The sequence below is a fragment of the Ostrinia nubilalis genome, chromosome 1, assembly GCF_963855985.1.
Source record: "Ostrinia nubilalis chromosome 1, ilOstNubi1.1, whole genome shotgun sequence".
Lineage (NCBI taxonomy): Eukaryota > Metazoa > Arthropoda > Insecta > Lepidoptera > Crambidae > Ostrinia > Ostrinia nubilalis.
Window position 1 is genome coordinate 3,183,611 of NC_087088.1, and position 16,876 is coordinate 3,200,486.

At 36.6% G+C, this 16,876-nt stretch overlaps 2 protein-coding genes across 2 annotated transcripts in view; both read left to right on the forward strand.

The window, feature by feature from the left end:
• Positions 1–6,816, forward strand: part of LOC135084365 (probable peroxisomal acyl-coenzyme A oxidase 1) — a 36,088-nt gene extending 29,272 nt beyond the window's left edge. Inside the window, exons 11-14 of the mRNA XM_063979172.1 lie at positions 208–313; positions 580–732; positions 4,753–4,869; positions 5,342–6,816. Coding sequence (XP_063835242.1) covers positions 208–313; positions 580–732; positions 4,753–4,869; positions 5,342–5,488 — 523 coding nt within the window. The 3' untranslated portion in view covers positions 5,489–6,816. The remainder of the gene's footprint in view (positions 1–207; positions 314–579; positions 733–4,752; positions 4,870–5,341) is intronic.
• Positions 6,817–7,684: 868 nt separating this feature from the next.
• Positions 7,685–16,821, forward strand: LOC135082408 (probable peroxisomal acyl-coenzyme A oxidase 1). The gene is made up of 14 exons (XM_063977238.1): positions 7,685–7,709; positions 8,067–8,222; positions 8,418–8,565; positions 8,988–9,156; positions 9,430–9,553; positions 9,987–10,231; positions 10,584–10,744; positions 11,573–11,735; positions 12,201–12,391; positions 12,724–12,873; positions 12,963–13,068; positions 13,286–13,438; positions 14,513–14,629; positions 16,249–16,821. The coding sequence occupies exons 2-14, from the start codon at positions 8,096–8,098 to the stop codon at positions 16,393–16,395; spliced, it is 2,001 nt and encodes a 666-aa protein (XP_063833308.1). The 5' UTR covers positions 7,685–7,709; positions 8,067–8,095; the 3' UTR covers positions 16,396–16,821.
• Positions 16,822–16,876: the final 55 nt, after the last annotated feature.

Below are 16,876 nucleotides of genomic sequence, written 5' to 3' on the forward strand. Positions count from 1 at the left end.
CTAAAATTTAGATTCCTTGTATCATTGATGCGCTGCTTTTCTCAGCACTGACCCATTTATTGTTCCGAACCGAAGCAGTGGTAGGGTTAATACTGAGACGTGTAAAAGTGCTTTTTAAAAGCCAATTTGCAAAAATAAATGAGTTTTTATGTAGGTAGGTATGATTTACACTTTTTCGAGCTTAGAATAGCATAATTTACTTTGCAGGAAAACAAAGGCGGCGTACGACGCACTTCAGAAGTACAAGAAAGCCGGCAATGACTATGAAGATTCGTGGAACTTGGCATCAGTCCAGCTCGCCAATGCTAGTGAGGTAATCAACTTATACAAATAATTAAATGCAGACACCGAAATAAGAGCAATTTGGTATAAGAGTCAGCCTGGACAATGGTTGAATATTTTCTTTAGACATTATTACAGAGCATGATGATGGTAAAAGAACAGATTCCATCAGTACCAATTTGTAAGACGAAAAGAAGAATTTTTTAAGTGTACCTACAAGGAATTGACACTATCGAGGTCTATTATTGAAACCTGTATGCTTTCGCCATATTGATGTGTGGAAATGATTTGTTCTAGGCCCACTGCCGCGCCATAATCTGCGAGGTGTTATGGAAAGAGATGCAGAGGCTGACCCCGACGCTGTCTCCAGCTCTGGCTAAAGTCCTGCTGCAGCTGGCAGAGTTATACCTGGTCTACTGGGCGCTAGAGAAGAGTGGGGATTTGCTGGAGGTAAGCTGTACAAACCACCCACAAGGTGGACTGACGACATCATAAAGGTAGCAGGAAGGCGCTGGACACTGGCCGCTACCATTCGATCAATATGGAAAACATTGGGAGAGGACTATGTTGTGCAGTGGACGTCCTATGGCTGAAATGATGATGATGAATTCCATGATGAATGATGAGTTGTACAAATAGCGATCTTAGGAGCTTGATAATAAGACTTATTGTCATCGCTGTCTCCAGCTTTGGCTAAAGTTATGGTGCAGCTGGCGGAGTTATACCTAATCTATTGGGCGCTAGAGAAGAGTGGGGACTTGTTGGAGGTGAGTTGTACAAATTATGTACAAAATAGTTTTTGAGTTATGAGAAAGTGGCTCCAAGTGGTTCGTGTAGGTAATATCGTCGTACCCTTAGATTAATAAAACCTAGATAGATAGTCAGTGCACGAAAGGTGAGGCAGTTTTTAGGGAGCCGGCACGGCTCACCCGTAAACGTCACATGAACTGTCAAAGTGAAAAATTGGTAAACACGTCCGACGAATTTTAATTAATTAAAACGGTTTGTGCTGTGAAAGGGTGTCTAAAATACATCAGAAAAACGAAAGAAAGTGACCAGTGTTACATTTCATAAGTGAGTACTACAATTCGACGCGTATTTTGCTTGAATTTGGCTTTCAAAAATTAAATACGGGAATGATACCAGTAACAAGAAAATTTATTTCCCAATTGTTCGCCGTACAAATACACTTCCTTTTTGATGAAATCGAGACTTTTAAGTCGATTTATCTTATTGTTATTAGGTAGGTACTTTGAATTCAATAAATAAGTAAGTACAGTCGCGGAATGAAAAGGTTCGTCACCTTAGTGTCGGTTTTCGCTTGCACTAGGTACTGTAAGAGTCAAACCTGTCAACATAACAGTGCAAGAAACAGTGCTGCTAACATTGAAATAAATATGACGTTTGCTAACGAATAAGGTTTTGCTTGTTTATTTTTCTATCCCATCAGTGCAATGCAATGATGACATTGACCAATTGACAAGTTTTTTTTTATTTAAAAGAAATAATAATGGCAGGTTGAACCAACAACAAGGTTTTAGTTTATCAATCATAATAATCTTCTTGACAAGATAAATCGTCAAACAACTTTGATCTGAATAATTTTGAACTTTACCAACGAACAGTTAAAGATTATTTTCTCTAACTCGAGATTATTCTGTAACATAGTTTCAAAAGGTATTATGTGCTCGCGATTCGTTGAAGGAATCAATTTGAAAACTGACGAACCTTTTCATTCCGTGACTGTACATGATGCGTTTTGTTTTTGTTAATTAAAAACCTATTAAAAATTTCCCTACTTTCGGGAAAATCGCCTTCACTGTCTACACTCCCCAACAAAATTGACACTAATGACATAAGATTTTTGCCTCACTCTTGACGAAGCGTTTGTATGAAGACTATCCATCTAGGTTTTATTAATCTAAGGTCGTACCCGACGAAAACTGCCCTAATTGCAAAACAGCAACTTTTCAAGAGAGACATTTTTGTGTTTATTTTAAAAAGTAATCACGGTAATGATAATTTTTCGATATGATAGTGTGTATGGACCTCTTATTAACTTGTTAGAACTAAAGTATTGTAATAATTATTTTTATTTTAACTATGGCGAATTATTTGGCGAATTCGTAGAATTCAAAAAATATTGATGCCATTCGATTCTTTGAAGTAATCCTATTATACCCTAGAGCCCCATAAGGGCCATATTCAGGTTGTGGCTTTTTCCACGGGAGATTTTGTAGGTATGAGATTGTGGCTTTTGCATAAAGTGGAATATCTAAATAAGTATTGAACTTTTTAATACAATAATTGTTTTACTGAAAAGTGTATTAAGGAACGTAGTATTTAATAATGAAATAAAAGAAAAAAAAGCCCTAATGATCATTGGGGCAGTCTTCGTCGGGTACGACGATTTTTTTTACACACGGTGCGTCTCTAGGCTGAAACTAAACTTAGCACGCCCCAGCGTGTCTAGACAGCAACCCTAGGAGCTTGATAGGAGCTGTCGTTGCAAAAATAAGTAGAAAAAATATGCCCGATAATAATATTGCATGAATGTGAGAGTTGCAATCACACATAGAGGTATCTTGACTAGTTAAGAGTCATGCAGCTGACAGAGTCATACCAGTCATACTTAGACGCTGGAGAACAGCGGGGTTTGTTCGAAGTGTGATTTTTTTCGAAACACAGTTTTCATCTCACCGAAACACACCCAAGTGCGTTTGCAGTGAGAGTTCAGTTTGAAATCAGAAATTAAAACTCTACATACTCAAGTGCATTATTGTTATTTCAAAACTCTTTAGTTTGTACGGTTGCGAGTTTGCTCTTTATTGCATAGCAGTGAGAGCACTTATTTGTTATCATCACTGTTTTTTATTTGATGCCATTATTAAGTTTGGAATGGAATATGGAATTCATCATTATTAATAGTACGAGAGCCCACGACCAAAATTTTTGTCTCATAGCAATACGGCCAAAACCGCATCAAATCGATAGATACGATTATCCTGAACTCGAAAATACCAATATCAGACATTTTCCGCGTAGCGTTTGATCTGACCGAATTTTCAAAATTGTCAAAGAATTTTACCGAACTGCATCATAGCAATATGTCTGATTTGCAGACTGTAGTTGAATGATAGTTCTGAGATACCGGAAACATTATTTTCAGACGTTAGTGGTGTAGCGCAAACCCGTAAAATCACTAAAATAAATTAAAAATGAGACAAAAAAAATGTCTCATAGCAATACGTCTGAAAATCTTTTTTATTAATAAATTTTGGTTATTTGATGCGAACAAAACAATTTTCAGACGGAAATGTGAACGCATTAAATTTTGAGACCGTTTTGAAAATGTTAACAAATTTTACCGATCGGTATCATAGCAATATGTCTGAAAATTGTTGGACATGATAAAATAAGTTGTCCACATGTGCAAAAAATTTATATCAGACAAATTAAGTGTAGCACCTTCTCTATCATACAACTTTTTGATACACTTAAAGTGTCTGAAAACAGGTTTTTGGTAATCATGGCAGCAATACGAAAAGTTGAAAAAAAAATTTATCCGTATTGCTATGATACAGGTCGGCTAAATTTGTTGACATTTTCAAAAATGCGCTCAGGCTATATGCTACGCGCAAAATGTCTGAAAACAAACTTTTTCGTAATACAATTATAAAATATATGTACATTTTCACTATCAGACGTATTGCTATAATACCGACTGTCTTTTTTTTTGACACAGCAGAAATGGCCTCCCACGCAGTTGCTACACTTTCGACCGTTACTACACACCTAGTCGGGTTCAGAATCATACAATCTAACGATTTTATAGGGTTTTTGCCGTATTGCTATGAGACATGGTTTTGGTCGTGGGCTCTCGTACTATAAGTTTTATACCACACACGCTAAAATTCCATAGAGTATTAAACTGATACGATCTTAGAGCAGATAAGACTACTGAATAAAAGGTATCGTTATCTTCTTGATGATTTTATTGTCCTTTGAACCTATTGAACGCGGACTTTGGGTTGATTGAACCTATTTATATAAAACTAGCTGACCCGGCGAACTTTGCACCACATTTGTTCATCAGAATTAATGAAGAATTTTAATGGTGTAAGGCAGGGTTGCACCATCTTACTTTAACTTTAACAAACGTCAAAAATCTGTCAAACTCCATACAAAAACACCGGTTATCGTCAAAGTTACGGCCAAAGTTAGGTGGTGCAACTCAGCCTTAGACTTTTCTAATCTGTCCAATAAATAAACAATCAAATCTTCCCTAATTATAATACATAAGTGAAGTAAGAAGGGATTTATGTAGTTTTCTCGAGAAAGATTCATATTTTTAACTTTTTTCCTACGTTTAATTTTTAGGCCACATAAACTTTTCCAAATGATATCTTACTATAAGCCTTTACATGAATCCTACAGAAAAATGCCATTGTAAATGTTTGGTTGTTTCAGTATTCGAGTATATCGAGCAAAGACCTGACACTGCTGCGGCAGCGGTACGAGGAGTTGCTGGCCGCCATCAGGCCGAACGCCGTCGGCCTGGTCGACGGGTTCGACATTAGGGATCAGGTAAGGACTTGGAACGTAGCGTGGGCAGGCCTCGCACGGTGGACCGACGATCTGGTGAAGGTCGCGGGAGGTGCCTGGATGCGAGCGGCGCAGGATCGGTCTTCGTGGAAATCCTTGGGGGAGGCCTTCGTCCAGCAGTGGACGTCTTTCGGCTGAAACGAACGAAGGACTTGGAAGCAATATTTTATTTAGAAATAGGTATGTATAGGTAACTGAAACGTTATGATGATAAGATTTTACATGATGAACATTATATTTACATAGTTATAGCATATATGAATAAAGTATGAATAAGATGTTTGGCAGTGGCTGGATAAAAATACTGTAGGAGATCGTGCTTTCAAATCATCGATTAATGTCTCTTTGTAACCCTGGGATACTGGATTAAATGATTTGAAATTGCATAGATCCACAATCATGAGAGGATTTCTATACTTTTATAGATGCTTACCTATTTTGTTTCAATTCAAAGATTCTGAACTCGACCCTGGGAGCATACGACGGTCGCGTGTACGAGCGGCTGATGGACGAAGCCCTGAAGAGCCCCCTTAACCAGAAACCAGTCGACGAGTCCTTCCACAAGTACCTCAAGCCCTTCATGCAGAAGTCCAAACTGTGATACTACTGTTAATCTATTAAAGCATTTCACATGACATGCATAAGACAAGTAACCAACGTGAGTTAGTTTATGGGTAGTTCAATAGGTACTTAATAGCGAGCTGTAACTGTAACCGCATGTTACTGTAACCAAAAAATAAATAATATACGGTTTGCAGCGCTTTGACGATGATTCAGTCAGTCAATAATATTAATTAATCATTTGCAACCCTAGAATCGGATTACTAATGTTTGGCCAAAAAACGTTTCCCAAATTATCACATCGCAAACAACGTTTCGCAAACTTTCATTTGGCAATTTTTCATTTGGCAGAACAACTTATTGCAAATTTTTAATTCGCAAATGTCGTTTTTGGCATATTATTGTTTACCAAATTATTGTTTGGCAAAGTATGTTTTGCCAAATGATTCATTTGGCAAAAATATTTCACGATAAACAATTTACAAAATAATTTGATTGGTGCATAGAATGGTATACAAATAAGCTTGTGGTTATTATTTTTTTTAGTGGGTAGTTAATATAATTTTTTTTCTAAATTAATTTTCATATTTCATTCTTTTTATCGAAATTTCCAAATGATTCATTAACAATAAAGGTGATTCTAGCGCTCGGCGGCCGCTGCCGCGGCACGCTCACTTCGCTCGCTTCGCTCGCTCCGATCGCTCGCCTTCGCGCGTTAATGGTCACTGTTCTAACCTAACCTAACCTACTATTTTCTCCAATACCTACTTTCTGCAACCATACTGTTTTCTACAATATCTTTGTTTTACATAAAATTCTTGTGAAAACCATGATCATGTGCCTATGCTTTGATTTGTGGGTAACGGTGGGTAAGTATGTGAAGTGTCAATTTGACCAAACAAATTATTTGGAATATAATATTTGGCAAAATAAAACATTTGCTATATAAAAATTTGCCAAGTAAAATTTTGCCAAATGATAATTTGACCAAATGAATTACTTTCGAAAAGTACAGTTGCTAAAAGTTCATTTGGGAAATGAAACTTTGGCGATAAGTTGTTTGCGAAGTGAAATTTGGCGAAAAGTAATTTGGCCAAACGGAAGGATACCCCTAGAATCCTATCAATGTATCTGGTGGTTAGGTTACATTTATAGCTTGTTGGTAAGGCAACGGCCTAAAAAGATGAAGTTTATAGAATCGAAAAGTGTTTATTTTTGTAAAATATTGATGGGTATTTTTAATCTTAGGCAATTTTATTTAAACATTTGGGGAGGTTTTATGTGTTTAGTAGCCAAAGAAAAGATTGTGTAAGAGAAATGTTGTACATAATATGTAATTTATTAATAAAATAGTATTTTTGTATTTTATTCGGTTCTTCTTTAACAGATTCCCATTTCAAGTACCTTAATGGCAATTAAGATATTGTTGGTATTAACGTTAAATGTAGACAGAAACAATAACCAATAAATGAATGAACCAAAACCAAAATCCTGACAAATCGGCAATGCAATTGTTTTGAAGCCAACGTTAAAGAACCTCACAGCATAAGCCACGACCTCATGTAGTGGCATGACGTTGATTATCAGCAAATAAAAGGTAGGTAGGTAAATGAAATTATTGTTCTTTGTGCCACCATAAGGTAACTAATATAACTACAGTCAGAGGTAACAATGCTAGGTACGATACATGCCACAGAATACCTAACTATTTAATACGTAGTAAGTACATGGCTGAGTAATAAAGAAATTAATGGTAATGTGATAATGACGAAATAAAATGCCAGTGCACGTGCTATTTTTTTCAGACAAATTAATATTTTACCAAAGATTTGGACCGACTGGTGAAGGTCGCGGCAGGTGCCTGGATGCGGGCAGCGCTGGACCGGTCGTTTTGGAAATCCTTAGGAGCCCTTTGTCCAGTAGTGGACGTCATTTCGTCTAATCCTTATCAAAATCCTATTCATATTTTTGTAGTGGATTTTTTTTCAACTAGTAGCTTGTATTCGTCATAGTACCTACTCTAGGTATACTCATAGGTACTACCTACATTGCTAAAACATAGAGCGTCATTGTTATTCTCGGTACTTGTAGGTAACTTATTATTTTAGATTTTTTTGTAATCTATTGTCTCGTATATTCTTACAAAAGTAGGATTCGTACCAAAATATACATTACCAGTAAAGTGGAGGCTCGCGTCTCGATCACGTGTATCTTTTTTACAGTAAAAAAACTCTTCTATCTGTTTGTTACATACAATAAAAGTAAGTCAGCTAGACTAATTCATTCGTTTAAACTCCCACTAACACTATCAATCATACTTTACGTACATCTTACGATGAAGATGTAGGTTGAAAAATTTACTGCAGGTAGTTCCATAGCAGTATTCTCTGAATCGAGAAAACTGTAAGTACCTTGTGGAAAATCGTGAAAAATATTCTGAAAAAAAAATCAAGTTAAATTGTGGGTGGGGGACTATCTTCTAACTTCCAACAATATATTTTACAACACATGCACGCTGCATAATTTATTGTTTATCTTATCAGTAGTTTTAGTAAATAAATTATTCAAACAATTTTTATTTTTATCACTGAGATACCACACTTTTTTCATCGTCTCAGAGTAAGGCTGACGTATAGCGGATGATAAGATGGCCGTAAATGTAGAAATTAACGAAAATTTGGTAAAAGAGAGAAGCAAATGTACTTTCAACGTGAAGGAACTTACCCATATTTTTGATGGAGGTGAAAAATTAACACAGGAAAGGAAACGATTGGGTGAGTTTTAAAGTAAAGTCTTAATTTTGCCGGGCGTGTCGCAATAACAATAAAAAAATAAGATAATGTATCGTACCTATTCATTTTTGTTCTTTTAGAATCACGGAATTCTTTAGGCAAATAATGTAACTTGTATTATCATTTTACAAAGGTTTTCTTACGTGTTACGTAAGTGTTTGTAACTTATTTTTTCAGTAAACGCAATACTCAGCGTCAAAGAGTTGCAAGATGAGGTGCCAGAGTTGTACCTGAGTTACAATGAGCGGTACGAGAATGTGGTCCGAAAGGGCATCCTGCTACACAGTGTGCTAAAAGAAAGCAAGGATAAATATGGGGAGCCGGAGTGAGTAACTTAAAAAAATACTAAACTTTGCTTTCTCAGTGAAAGTGAGGAAGTCGAAGCCGAAGATACGGTACAAGTCGAAACAAAGTACGAGTACTTATATGGTACAAGCCAAACATAGTGAATAAAACTAAACGGGATGAAAGGTTTTGTTTCGTAGCGCTGGTAGGGCAATAAAGTGATGACACATGCAAAGGCTCCTTATACCTACTAATTTAAGTAGCCTAAATAAATAAATACATTTTTAATTTTGGAATTAGGCTTTAAACCTAACAAAGATGCTGAGCGTCAATTTACTACCAAAATTAAAAAAGTTTGAGCATCGCTCGTTTCTCATAAAGTAGGGGTTAAAAGTACGCACTATTCACCTTTGACCTTTCGACTATTGACACAAAGAAATTATTGTTTGCTTTGATTTGTAGCCCCAGAATACTTCGTCGCGCGCAAGGTATGGTGTTCAGAGACATGTCGCCATTTTTACTCCACTTGGGCATGTTCATCCTCACCATCGAGGGTCAAGGCACACCGGAGCAACAGAGCGAGTGGCTGCCCAAAGCTCATTCAATGCAAATCATTGGGAGTTATGCCCAGGTAAGTACTAGGTACATACGTTTGTTCTTTCCGGACGAATGACGTCCATTGCTGGACAAAAGGATTCCCTCCTACTTATCTTATAATTGCCATGCTCTACAGGGTTCATCCCATAATGTTCTCGTTTTAAATTCATAATTGAAACAATAATCGCTATTGGCTACGTGTGATCAAAACTGTCGTATTGGAATGAGAGAGTCTTCTTTCACTGGTTTTAAACTACACCTAGTTCCTTTTCTATAGTTCAATTGAGTGAGTGACCTGAACTTTCAGACAGAACTTGGCCATGGCACGTTCCTCCGAGGCTTGGAGACGACGGCCACCTACGACGCTAGCACTGAGGAGTTCATCCTCAACAGCCCGAAGCTGACGTCATACAAGTGGTGGCCTGGCGGACGTAAGTTATTCAATAATCTCTCAGTATTCTTATTATTATAACGGTATAATAAGAAGAATACTAGGAGATGATTGACTGGTGAAGATGGGAAAACTGACGTTACCATCCTGATGAGTCAGATTTTAATAATCAAAGGCTTTGATGGGTGTTTTAATAGACTTTTTTAAAACTAAATGAGCATTCATAATGTATCCAGCTAAATACGAACAACAATGCTAGATAGATATTAGTTTAGTATGTACCTATTGTACTTCTAGCGATTCTGTTATCATTAGATGTCCGAAATATTTGTTAGATTAGATTTTTTGATTATTTCTAATGTTCAGATAATAATAAACTGTTATATTTATATAAATCAGTAAACCAAATCGAAATTGCCATTTAATCTCGGGAATATTATTGTTTAGATGTTAATCATTCAATTAATTTTCAGTGGGATCAACCATAAACCATTGCATAATAGCAGCGCAGTTGCACATAAACGGGAAGAACCATGGAATTCATATGTTCATGGTGCAAATACGCGATCTGGAAACCCACGTGCCTCTCCCAGGAATCAAAGTCGGGGAAATTGGCCCGAAGTTGGGATTCCAGACTGTCAACAATGGGTTTTTGGGCTTCAATAACTTCAGGATTCCAAGGAAAAATATGCTGATGAAAAATTCGCAAGTGTTGAAGGTAATGACGCACAGAGATGCTACTTTATCTAGTTACAACAACATAAATAAGAATAATTATACGGTTTGGAATGACACATCATTTAGAAATAGAGATGCTGAAAAATGTTGCAGTGGTAGGCACGAGTAGGTTTACGCAGATGTCTTTATAAAACTGTGAAGACTGCTTATTATAACCTCTCTACCTTTATTCATTGAAAAAAAATATTTCAGTGAAAAAAAACTCACGTCTTGTACCCAAAGCTACTAATGTTTGCAGTTGACTACTACAGCTACAGATCTTCTTATCACTATAAACCTAAACATAAAGGTGGAAAAAATTGCGCATATTTACCTGGGCACTATTCTTACAGGACGGGACCTATATCAAAGGGCCGAATGACAAGCTGACCTACGGCACCATGGTCAGGGTACGGGTGAACATATTGTCCGACGTGGCTCTCTACGTCGCCAAGGCTGCCACCATTGCTGTTAGATACTCTGCGGTCAGGCACCAGTCACAACTGAAAGCCAAGTAAAGTTTGAATTGAAGTTTTTGATCATATCCTATCAAAAAGGCATATTTAAATACTTTGATTGGAACGTACGAATCAGGTTTTTTTTTCTACCTTCTACAAAGACAACGGATATAAACATACTTAAAAACTTCATTTTTATAAATATATATGTTACGGTTAATGTGATAAATTGAAAATTATTAATAATAACCGGTTATTATGAATAATTACCGACAGTCGCGGTAAAAGTGATAAATTAAACACATTTAACAGTGATTATTTAATAATTCAACCTTAGTACTAACAAATTTCATAAAAGTGAACAACATCTTGTGTACATGCTCCTGTACAGCCAAACTTTTGAACGTTTTGATATCATATATTAATATAATTTGGCATAATAAGTTTGGAATGTTTTTTGCATAATATTACTTTTCCATGATGCCTATAACATAATGTTTTGATTTAAAGTGAAAAATAGGTTAAGGTGCGGCCCTTGGGCCACCCCTAAGCCGCCTATTTAGTTTTATACACACATAAATGACCTCATATTAATCACATTTACCAAATCATGCGGTAATTATTCATAATAACCGGCGATTATTCATAATTTTCACATTTATCACTTTGACCGTAACATATACATATTATACATAGAAAACACCCAGTCCAATACAAAAAATATGTTCATGCACACAAATGTTTGTACTGTGCGGGAATCGAACCCGCAACCTCAGGAATAGTTGCAGTGGTATGGTCGCTAAAAACATACCTACAAAGAAAAAATAAAAATATAGTGTTATTTTTATGTGTGAAGTAAATGTATCAATATTCTTACTTTTCAGAGAACCTGAAACACAGATCCTGGACTATTTGACACAACAGCACAAGCTGTTCATCGCCATAGCGACCAGCCACGCTTACGTGAGCACCCACGCCTGGATGATAAAAAAATATTTTAACGTGGTCGAAGACCTGGGAAGGGGCAAGTTAGACCATTTGCCTGAGGTACAAATCATGCTATGTCAAAAATATTAATTTGATCTATACTAGTACTAACCTTTCAATTCAATCTAGAAAAGAATCTGACTGTTGCCGACGCATAAAACCTCCGTAGTATTCCGTGCAAAAGCTGGTGGTTTACACTGACTTTGCACACATACCTATATCATTTTATTTACTTCTCGTGTACAGTTTCTAGGCACGTAGCGCGCGCTATCATCGCGGCACTACACACATTATCATCAGGTCATATAATGAAGATACTCAGTATAATCAACACTGTAGACTTCACAATCATGATGTCAATTTGTAATAAGCTAATTTAAAATTTGCAAAAATCGACTGGCTCAGGTGGGAATCGAACCTACGACTTTTCTGATTTATCTTCTGAAGCAGGAGGTTTTACCTTTTATACTAGTTGTTTAGCATCATTAAAGAATCTTGTGATGAACTGTCCTTAAACCTTTTTAGCTCCATGCTTTGACTTGCTGCCTCAAGGCGACTTCATCTCGAGACGGCGCTACATTGGTGGAGCAGTGCCGTCTAGCTTGCGGTGGCCACGGTTACATGGCCTCCTCTAACCTGCCCATCCTGTACGGTCTAGCTACCGCCACCGTTACCTACGAGGGCGAGCATACCGTTGTACTTCTGCAGACTGCTAGGTAGGTAATTCCATTTTCCTAAACACTTCATAAGCAAGTCATTTAGTCTCCACTCTAATTAACAGAGGCAAAAGGGCCACTTAGGTTGGAGAGGCCTGATGTTTGCATTTTTCCCTTAGTCTCTTCTGACCTTAGCTTCTGACGATATGAACCGGAATCTGAATCTGACGATAGGAACCACACGCCCTCGAAACTTTGATCTCAATCACACGTGATGGTAAGTGATGATGAGTTCTGAACTGTAGCACACTTACTCAGTAAATACATCCTTATTTAATATCTACTTATCTTGAAAATTCAATATAAGACGACTTACCATATTTTGTTTGTAGATACTTAATGAAAGCGTGGACTGCAGCTCTACAAGGGAAAGTGTTAGCACCAAGTGTTTCTTATTTAGCAGACGGCATGAAATTTAAGAACCAAATGTGGCAGAATACACCAGAGGGAATCATCGAGGGTCTGTATCACGTGGCAGCAGGGTAAGTTCAGTTTGTATGCACTTGAAGTTTGTGTATCAGAAACCAGTTTCAATCCTGTTAATTTCAAAGCAATTTGCTCTTTATTTTAGCAAAATTAAAGATGCTTTTAATGTTATTCAAAAGCACGTAAAGGCTGGCAAAGACTATGAGGATGCTTGGAATTTGGCGTCCGTACAACTCATCAAGGCTAGTGAGGTAAACGCTTCTTTTTAAATACCTACTTTCGTGCTAATGGAATCCGTCGTGGTGTGGTTATTTGATTGACCTTGAAAGTCTCGCTCCATTTCGTTATTTTTTCAGTTCATAAAGTTATAATGTTTATAGCGTACTTTTTTAGGATAGGCCTATTTTTATGCATAAAAGACCTAGTGTTGTTTGTGTGTGGTGTCTTGACGTTTTGTATGTTTTTCAGGCTCATTCCCGGGCGATCCTATGCGATGGGTACTGGAGGGAAACTATTCGAAATTCCATGACCACGTCTACAGGCGTAGCTTCTGTGTCGGGCTACTTGGCCCAGCTCTACATTGTCTACTGGGGGCTAGAGACATCTGGAGATTTATTGATGGTAAGAAATGTAATATAGCTTTCACATCATGAAACACTTCACCTAAGCTTCCACTTTCGACCTGATCATCACTTTCCATCAGTTGAGATGCAAAAGCTTCCTCTGTGAGGATAAAAAAAATATGACAAAGAAGATTTCGAACTAATTGTCCAGGGTAGTTCAAAAAATAATAAGAATGGGATATCTAGCCATCACAAAAATCAGAAAAAAATTGGATAGGTAGATTAATTCTTCACTAGAAACAGGTAAAAATATCATTTAAGTTTACCTTTGCGTTTAGGAATTCACTTGAACGCGACCAGTCAAATAAAATTCTTCATAACGCATTTAGACGACGAGAAGACCCGAGAAGACCAGTGGGTCTAGACAAAATGCACTTTTTGATCGAATCGAAAATCGAATTAGTCAAAACTCCATACAAAAAAGGCTTTTCGTCCACTTTTCGACTGGTTTGCGATTATAATGTGCACTTTGTCTAGACCCACAGATATTGGAAATTTGACATCTACTATCGGCAGAATGACAGTAGGAACCTCCTGGCTTTGATATTAAATTTTCAACTGTATTACCTTGACAATCAGTGCAAAATTGATTACTTACTAAAAATTATTTGACAGGCGATTTCTACGATCGACAAATGCATTTGAATTAGCCTGCAGTGGGTCTAGACAAAGTGCAAATTTTAATCGCAAACCAGTCGAAAAGTGGTCGAAAAGCCCCTTTTTTGTATGGAGTTTTGACGGATTCGATTTTCGATTCGATCAAAAAGTGCGTTTTGTCTAGGGGGGCTGATGTGTCGTGAACCTCGCTATGGTTAGAAACAAAGTAAATAAATACGAAGACTAAACAAACAGGGTTAACGTTAAACGTGACACTGCAGAGCATAGGTCTAACCCCAACTGACACTCAAATCGCTTAATGTGACCGATAACACGTCGTTGTCAATATTTATGTGCTTTCAAATGTTTCAAATGAGTATTGTTAGTAAATGAGGTATTTAATTTTCTTTCATTGAGGTATTTAATTCTGAACACGTTTACGACATACAAATCTTAACATTCTCCTTGTTTTCAGTACTCGAACATATCCAGAGAGGATGTCACCGTTCTTAAAGAAAAATACGAGGTGCTATTGACTTTGATCAGGCCAAATGCTGTGGCACTCGTAGACGCATTCGACTTTTATGACCAGGTATGTAGGGGAAAGTAGTACGAGTTGATCCCCTGGGGTAAGATGATTCTTCGCGATTGTGATGAAACTACTAACGTCATTATATTTCTTTCACTGCTAAAACATAGCTCTGGACACCTCCCCGCCTCAGTCAAATCGTAATGGTGGCGAGAGCGATACATCGAATTTGACGAGAAAAAAGAAAAATTGTGTACTTCTGATCTAAAATAGGCATGACTTTGAGTTTATGTTACTTTTATTCAAACAATGTTAAATGTAATTACTATTGTGTTTAGGCTTTCTATTATGTTTGATTTTATTATTTTGGCCATAAAAACGTAGCCGCGTACTTGTAGATTATTTTAGCAAATATTTAACAAAAAGTGGGACTTGGGTCAAGATGATCCCTGGGAATTGAAACAAAAAAGGCAATGGAGTAGGTAAAGGGAAGTCAAATGTAAGAAAGAGAACTTCATATAACTCACCTGAGTCTGAAGAAGATGATACTGAGTGGCTGTACTGAACAGAAAAGTTTTAAAGCGAGACCAAGGGTGAAGGATGGATAAAATGTTATGCATGTGGAAAATGGGGTCACAAAGCATGTGCTGGGGTAGAGGGTGATGAAGATGATGAATTTATTTGTGATATATGCAACACAGCTTCAGCCAAAAAGCGTTTAAATTATTTGAACGCTTTTTAGCAGGTGCTTAGGAAGAATAAGTTATTTTCGTTATTTAAATCGTAAATGTTTTTCTTTTCTAACTTTTGAACGATTTGTTCGCATAATTAGGTACTCAGAACGGAATACAACCAGAAAAGAATAGATCATAGAATAGAATCATAGGGATCATCTTACCCCTACCTGGGGGATCATCTTACCCACAGGGGTGTACAAGATGATCACTTTGTAAGGTTTTGCAAAAAATTAAATATTTTAATGAAACCTCAATTAATTTCTGGTTTTGAGTATTAGAAAAGTTGGATAGATAAATATACTAGTAGTTATCGTCTTTATTTTTGGTTTACCTTGAAAAATAAGTATTTTACAGCTATTCCCGCTTAAGGGGATCATCTCGTACTACTTTCCCCTAAGATCTTAACAAATATGTATTACTAGCTTTTGCCCGCGGCTTCACCCGCGTGAAATTTAGTTTGTCACAGATCGTCATAAATTATACGAGCTATATTATGTTATTCTGGGTTATAAACAATTATACTCTAAAGTTTCATCAAAATCCGTTCAGTAGTTTTTGCGTGAAAGATTAACAAACATCCAGACATCCAAACTTTTGCATTTATAATATTAGTAGGATTAGTAGGAAGTAGGATAACATTTTATTATTGTTTGGAAAAATGAGTGCCGGTATAGTTGTTTCTGAAATTAAACCGTGGTGAGGTCTGGAAAAAAGTGACCTAGGAAAATAAGTCCGTAGAATACTAATGAGTTTAAGAATAAAACACATTCCTTTTAGGTAATACTGTCCTCTAGGTTGTCTGAAAAAGATCGCTTCATTGCGAAAAGACCGTTCAATTGTGCCGTCACTTTTGTGATTTCTTTCCTTTCTTGTCTAAGATATTATGATATGATATGATAAGATAAACCCCTTGAGGTCACGTTTCATTATTATTGTTACCTTCAGGATTTGCATTCAACTTTGGGGTCGTACGACGGTCGGGTGTACGAGAGGCTGATGGAAGATGCCCTGAAGAGTCCTCTGAACAAGGAGCCCGTCAACCAGTCCTTCCACAAGTACCTCAAGCCTTTCATCAAGAGTTCCAAGCTTTAAAATTGTTTTAAATGATTCCATAGAGGTGCAACACCACGCCACCTTCGATCAATAATGACTGAGTTGCACCATCTTATTTTAATCAGTCAAACTCCAAGCAAAATACACCGGTTATCGTTATAGTTACCGTTAAAGTTAGAATTAATACATGAATAGTTCTTTTTGTTATTATTTAATAACGCATTCTATGATTTTAAAAAAACTTTTGTATGAATTGTATTTTGTATAATTATGTAAAACGTTTTCGTGTACCTATCTGAAACAGTTTTAAATTCTGGGTAAAATGGTGTTTTACTTATGTATTTTAACTTAGGTAGGCGATATGGTTCATTTAGAGATGCGAAGGAAGAGAATTTAGCATAAAATATAAATATTTATGTAAATATAAATAATTGTAAGTAATAAACTTGTAATTTATAAATACTATATGAACGTTTTTTTTTTCACATTTTCGTCTTTACGAACCTTTTCCAATTTAAGA